General features: G+C 52.0%; 1 protein-coding gene across 1 annotated transcript; it reads left to right on the top strand.

Moving 5' to 3' along the window:
• Window positions 1–810: 810 nt before the first annotated feature.
• LOC104166036 (tripartite motif-containing protein 7-like) lies at window positions 811–5,649 on the top strand. The gene is made up of 7 exons (XM_009705836.1): window positions 811–894; window positions 2,064–2,183; window positions 2,277–2,504; window positions 3,209–3,231; window positions 3,743–3,858; window positions 4,230–4,262; window positions 5,123–5,649. The coding sequence occupies exons 1-7, from the start codon at window positions 811–813 to the stop codon at window positions 5,647–5,649; spliced, it is 1,131 nt and encodes a 376-aa protein (XP_009704138.1).
• The last annotated feature ends 1,248 nt before the right edge of the window (window positions 5,650–6,897 follow it).

Below are 6,897 nucleotides of genomic sequence, written 5' to 3'. Positions count from 1 at the left end.
AAGGTGCGGTAGGGATCCCCCCCGATGTGTTCCCTTTCTCCATTCAGGTGTATCTGGGATGCGGTGAGGTTAGTTGGGCCCCCTCTCCCCGGTGTGGAGTGCAGAATGGGGTCCCACTGGGGACCCCCTTCCAAGCTGGGTGCTCCTCTGTGCAGTGGGTCAGAATATGGGGTGCAATAAGGACTCAAATCCCCCTCTGTCCGTCCCCCCCCGCCCCAAGCAAGGACACCCCGGGGTGGGGACTGACCCCACGCAGTAGGGCAGGATGAGGGATTGTCCCCGATGCAAAATGGAGCAGGGTTTAACTGGGAAGATACTGGGAGGAGGGAGTCAGCTGCTTTTGTGTCCTGAGTGAAATAACACCGAGTTGGCCTGGCAATGCCTGGGGTCGCCTTCGTGTGGGTGTGAGTGTGCAGAATACTGCCAGGCACCCCAAAATCCTCAGCTCCCACATCCCTCTGCAGAAGTGAGTATAGAGCCTGGCTCCCGCAGGTAGGGGGGGGCTTATTATTTTAGCACCGAGCACAATCTGGAGCTAAAGTGGAGCAGGAATCCCCCAGGAGTGACTTTTTTTCCCCCCCTCCAAAAAAAAAAAAAAAATCCAGCACAAGGCGGTTAAGCAACGTGACGCAGAGCAAATAGGGAGCCTGGCCTCTGGCAGCATTCAGTCCCCGCTGAAACTGCCGCGGTGACGAAGGGGAGACCCCAATGCGGGGGGGGCTTCTTGCTGCAAATAATTAATAATAATTAAGAGACTTGTGAGTGTAGCAGCCAGGCTTCCTTCCTTCGACGGGGTGGAGGAAAACCAAGATGCCGGACGAGAAGCGGATGTTTACTGCGCAGCAGCAGTTGGAGGAGGAGGAGGGTGACACCAGCGCAACCAGGGCGATCACGGTGGATCGGGGAAAGGGATTATGTGATTGTTAACTGCTGCATAGTAATTCTTGTAATTATCTGTGTTGAAATGGGTGGTACCAAAGGTTTTTATACTGAATTTCATACTGAAATTGTTGTGGGTGTGCAGTTGCGCCGTCCTTGGCATCTTCGGTGGCCGTGGCTGCTCTTAGTGGGAAGCTAGAGCTTGGGTTGGCGTCGTTTCCCCCGTTCCCAAATTTGGGATCTTGTCCTTTTTTAGGACCGCAGCATCTTTAGGCGGGTCTGCTGTTGAACGCTGCTCAGGCTGTCACTCTTGCATTTTTTTCTTGTTAATCTGCTTTTATGCATTTTTAACAACTGATTATTGCCCCTTGGGGACTGCTTGCAACCCGTACACCTGTTTTCCTGACCTTTGCTTTTATCTCGAGCTTAAATTCTGTTATCGCTAGACATGTGGTAGCAAGCCCCGGTTTGCACAGCCAGTTAAGAGCAAAATCTCTGTAGCTTTGTGTTTTATTTGTACAAGATCTATCGTTGCTTGCTCCCAAAAGCCCTGCTGCTTTTTGTTTAGTGTTGCTAGGAGCCTCTCTGTCTTCCTTGGAGATCGAATGACTTAAATGAGGACGGGCATGATGGTTTCCAGTAATAAGCCGTTAATAAACTTAATGAGCAGCCTGGAGGCAGCTGGCCCTTCTGCCTCAGTGGGGTTCAGGCAGATGTCGGGGTGCCTCGGCTGGTCTCCCCGGCTTGTGGTGGGGCCGGGATGTGAAAGCTGATCCTGAGAGGCATTGAGGCAGAAGGGATTTTCACATGGGTAGGACTTGGTGGTTTACGTTTGCAACTGCGCTCTACCAGGGAGCTTAAAATTGGGTCTAATTTTTTTGTTTGTTTTTTCAACCTTGCTGCCCTTTATTCCTTCTGCGCCCGGCTCCGAACTGATCAGGCTGTTTTAGGGGACAGTTTTTGGTCTGGTTGGGGAAAGTTTTTTTGGCTTGCTTGGCAGGGTTGAGGCTAACAGGACAGGAGAGGACACGGTGTAGTGATGGCCTCACCTCAGTTTGGCTTCATGGTGTTCTCCAGATGCAAAAAAACCTCCCATATTTGATGAAATTTAGCCAGTTTTAGTAGCAGCGGGGGAGGGAATCCCCCACTGTCCCTTTCCTCTGTATTCCTGATCTCAAATAAAGAAAGATTCCAAACAGATCTCTTTTTCCTTCCAGGAGGTGCCACAGGAACATTTGAGCTCCCTGAGGAAAGGACGTGAAGAAGCCAAGGCTGAGAGGGAGAGGCAGAGCGAAGACTTGCTGGTGAGTACCTCGGGCCGGGGGTTTCCCCCAAACCACCCCCCTTGTCTGCGGGGATGTCTCTCTCACGTGGGTTTCCCCCCCTGGTTTTTACAGAAGCAGACAGAAGTGGAGAGGCAGAAGATTGTGGCCGAATGCAAGGAGCTCCGGGGCTTCCTGGAGGAGAAGGAGCAGCTCCTGCTTTCCCGTCTGGAGGAGCTAGACAGAGACATCGTGAAGAGGAGAGACGAGAGCGTCTCCCGGCTCTCGGAGGAGATTGCCCAGCTCGATAAACTGCTGAGTGAGCAGGGAGGAGAGAACGGTCCAGGAAACCAGTCTGGGCAGGTCAGACTCCTGGGATGTGTCCTCCCAGCCCGGAGGTTATGGTATAGCAGGGTGTATAACCTGGGAGAGCTTGGGGTTGGGATCCCTGAGGACAAAAATCCATTTCCAGGGACCGCAGGGTGATGACGTGCTCTGCTGGGGAGCAGCTTGGGTCCATTAACTCCGTGCTGGAGCTGGCCCATCTGCGAGTCAGGGGTTTTGACTTGCTGCAGGACTGCTGGGCTGGTTTTTCAGGTGGGAACCCAAATTTTAGCACAGTTTTGGGTGGACATAAAATTGGCCCTTGTAGTGAAGCTGCTTGGATCCCCTTTGATACCAAGGACTAAGGAATACTCAAACAAATGTCCCACTTGGCATCACTCCGTTGTTGCTGTGAGCTCTGAATCCTCATGGTTTTGGCAGCTTGATGGCAACCATGATTTTTCTTAATTTCCTTAAAAAACAAGCATGTGTGGTTGGTTGGGTTTTTTTCCCCCACTCGCACTAAAAAAGAAAAAGGGGAAGAAAAGAGCCCCCCATAATTATGAACCAATTCTGCCATCCCCGTGGGTCCCAACTGCGCTCTGCTTTGGAAACAGCTGCCGAGAGCTGATCCCCTCAGCAGAACAGCTGTGGGGCCAGTTTGGGGGAGGATTTTGGAGGCTGTGAGGTAGAAGAGAGACTTGTATTGATTAACTTTTTGTTTTTTTACACTCTTTTTCCAGGGTATTGTCCCAGCTGGAAGCAGGTGAGTGAACCTGAGCCCTTACTGGGTTAACTGGGAGGCTCACACCGGAGGCGGAGCTGGTGTTGCGAAGATGTACACCCCGTCCAGCTTCCCCTGTCTTGGGATTCTTTGGTGTTACCTTTTGAGGCAAAACCAAACCTTTGTGAAGGGAATTTGTGGCAGGTGAAACGTGGGAGGGTTTGAGCGTCCTTCCGGGGGAAACCGCAGAGTAACTGGGTTGGTGAGGGACCAGATCCACACTGCCAGGACTAGTATCAAAAGCTGGGTCAGGCCGCTGAGGGCTGAGCCCCAGCCAAGGCGTGAAGATCCCCCCGCATCTCTATTTCCTGTGCCTCCTACTGGGCAGCCCCAAACTGGACCCAGTCCTCAGGTGTGGCCTCATGGGAGGGAGAATAATCCACCACCAAACCTCTTCAGCACCAGGGCAGGTTTCTTCCCTGCCTCTAGTTTGGAGATTTTTTTTTCTCCCGCCTCCCCCCGAGGGAACCTAATAGTTATTTCTCCTCCCCAGCTTTGAGAGTTGGATGTTCTGCAAGCCGGAGGCTGGCTTCACAGAGCTGGAGAAGAAACTCAAGAGTTTTTCCCAGAAGAGTGCAGTGCTGAAAGAAGTCCTGCTGGAGTTCAAGGGTGAGCAGTGAAAAAGAGTTTCTTTAAAAGTTGGTGCCTCCTAACCCCTACGTTTAATTCAACTTAAAAGACGAAATTCAACTTAAAAGATGATTTGGTTTGAGCTGTACTCTTATTTCACCCTTGGGCTTGTTGGGAGATCTCTTTATTGTTTGAGCATCTGCTCATCAAAAATTAAAAACCTCTGTTTCCTTGAAAACCAGCACGTTTCCCTTGGATTTCTGTGTAGAAGTGTGACGTAGCCGTACGTGCTCGTTCCCAAGCAGCAGTGTTTGGTGGCTCGCCCTAAGGTGGGCAGCAAGGTCATGTATGTGTAGGTGGTCTCTGGGGACAGAAAGGGATCTAAATTTTTTTTTTTTTCCTTCCCACAGAGAACCTCCGGTTTGAGCTGGAGAATGACACAGGTGAGCACAGTTTGTTTTTTGGGAGCCTGACCTTCATTTTTACATAGCTTAATTTGGGAATTTCAGGTTCCCCAGCGAGGATCTCAGTGGTAGGACCTTCAGATTAGCCTTAGAGATCAGGAGAGGAGAAAATGATTGCTGATGCTGCCAAGGGAAGGGGAGAAAAAAATTAATCCGGCTGCTGGGAGAGTCCACAAAAGGTGCAGCCCTTGAATTTGTTAGGAGACTGGGGGATTAAGAGGACTCTCCAGAAGCTGATCCGCTCTGCCCAGAGTGAGGAGACCTTTGGCCACGCCGGTGAGTATTGCGTTAGCTCAGAGATGGACTTTGCAACCTTTGCGTTCGTTGCTGGTAGTTGAGGGACGTCACTGGGCTTCCATCTCCTTGGCTGGGTGCAGGACAGACCCATCTTGCTTTTAGCAGCCTCTGATCGTCCCCCTCTCGCAGTCGTTTTCAACCCTAGTTCCTGACAGTCCCCTGAGGACAAAAGCAGCTCTTAAACATGAGGATATTTGTGCTCATTCCTCTCCAGCACTTGGCAGTGACTTAAAACCCCAAACAAACCCAAAAATGTCACTTCTGCCCAGAAATTTCTATTCCAGAGCAAGGAGGTGTCTCGGATGGGGCAGGCTGGTGGGTTTGCAGCAGAGATCTGGCTGTTTCGCTGCTTTAATTAGAAAGTGGAGCCTGAACCTTGTTCCGCTGCGGCTCTTTGCACTTTGGGTGCTTAAAGCTGTTGGAGGTGACTCTCCTGGAGTCGTCCTCGTCTGGTTTGGGGCAGAGATGGTGAATCCCCTTGGAGGGTGGGAGAAGGGTCCTTAACTTGCAGACGCTCATATCCACATTTCCCCTCTTCCCAGGTGATCTCTCTCTGGACCCAGACACGGCCAACCCCTACCTGGTGCTGTCGGAGGACAAGAGGAGCGTGCGACTCAGGAGTGCTCCCCAGGAATTGCCGGCAAACCCCAAGAGATTCGATTATTCCTTCTGCGTGTTGGCGGCGGAGGGTTTCATAGCTGGGAGGCATTACTGGGAGGTGGAGGTGGGAGATGGAGAGAGCTGGGTCCTGGGGGCAGCCCGTGAGTCGGTGCGGAGGAAGGAGAAAATCGACTTTGCTCCAGAGGAGGGGATCTGGGCGGTGGGATTGAACTGGAAGGGGAAGAATTGGGATCAGTATCAGGCTTTCACCTCCCCGGAGACACCCCTGTCCCTGTGCGAGAGGCCCAGGAAGATCGGGGTGTACCTGGACTACGAAGGCGGGTGGGTGGCGTTTTACAACGCCGATAACATGGCTCCCATCTTCACCTTCACAGCCGCTTTCACCGAAAAAATCTTTCCTTTCTTCTGGCTCTTCTATGTGGGCTCCTCGCTCTCCCTTTGCAATTGACCCGTCCAGTTTCTTTAACTCTCCCCAAGGTGACCTGCAAGTAGTGCCCGATCCTGTCCCCTTTTTTCCCCCTTGCTTTCAGACAAAGGACCCCAAAACTCACGATTATCCCTTGTTCAGCTTTGGGGTTATCTTTTTCTTGTTGCATTTTAAACGTTTTGGGTCTCTTTTTTACCCTGACAACCTTCCTCTGGGGCATCAACCGTTGAGGGTGGCTGCTTAAATAGCCTCTCTGTGGGGTTATTTCCCCCCCTCTGGCCTGCTGTATAAGCAACCCCATATATTTTTGTTTTGTTTTATTTTGTTTGAAGTTGGTTGCCCCATGTAAACAGGGTTGTAACCAGGGAGAAAAGCTACCTTAGGGGGTTTATCACATCCTGCATCCATCCGTAGCCAAACCTGCCTGCTTTTGTGCACCCCGGGAAGCTCTCGAGGGCTAGAAGACCTGCGTGAGGAGGAGAGGTACCGTACCCAGCCCCTGATTTCTGACGCCATTGCTCTGCAGGTCACCTTTTAGCTTTTGCCCCCTCCCACCCCATCCTCGCTTTCCTTGCCACCTAGGGAAAGGACCGAGCCCCTTTTTCGCTGCCGCTAAGAGAGCAAAAACCCCTCCTCAGTCTCCCTCGCCGCTTCCCCCCCTCCCCAAGCTCCGTTAAGGCTGAGCATCCGTAGGGCCGGAGAAGAGCCGAGCACTGGGACCCGCAGCCCTGGGGATGGAGTAAAGGGGAGATGGATGTTTTTGGGGCAACCCAAAAACTGGCAGGGGTGTAGTTGTAGGGAAGAGCTGTGGACGTGCGTAAACCTGGAGTCTCTCGGCTGTGCTTGTTGTCACAGACTTTTTTGGGGGGGTTGGCTTTGTGGATGTGGGTAGCTCCCGATGGAAACCCAGGCCGTGTCGTGGGGAAGGAAGGGGGAAAGCCTTCGGTTTAGGTGTGATCTCGTGCGTGCTTTATAAACCCCTGCCCGCCCTTGTGTGATCCCGCGATGCTGTTACGTCTCTTTGCCCTGTCATTCTGTTTAGTGGGGAAATAAAAGTTGCTGTGCAAAAAAAAAAAAACCAAACCCAAACCCCAAACAAACCGAAAACCCTGAAAAAAAAATCTGATGTTTTTCTGTGCTGGTTGTAGAAGGAAGAGCTGCTCTTGGAGGCCAGGCTTGGTCCTACAGTGATGCTCCTGCTGCTGACCCACCCTCTCTGAGGTGAACAGAGCTGGGGACACCTTACCTTGTCCCCGACAAGCTGGGGGG

This window comes from Cariama cristata, unplaced genomic scaffold (assembly GCF_000690535.1).
Source record: "Cariama cristata isolate BGI_N322 unplaced genomic scaffold, ASM69053v1 scaffold30978, whole genome shotgun sequence".
Taxonomy (NCBI): domain Eukaryota; kingdom Metazoa; phylum Chordata; class Aves; order Cariamiformes; family Cariamidae; genus Cariama; species Cariama cristata.
The sequence above is the reverse complement of the archived record's forward strand: the minus strand, read 5'-3'. Positions and strand labels throughout refer to the sequence as shown.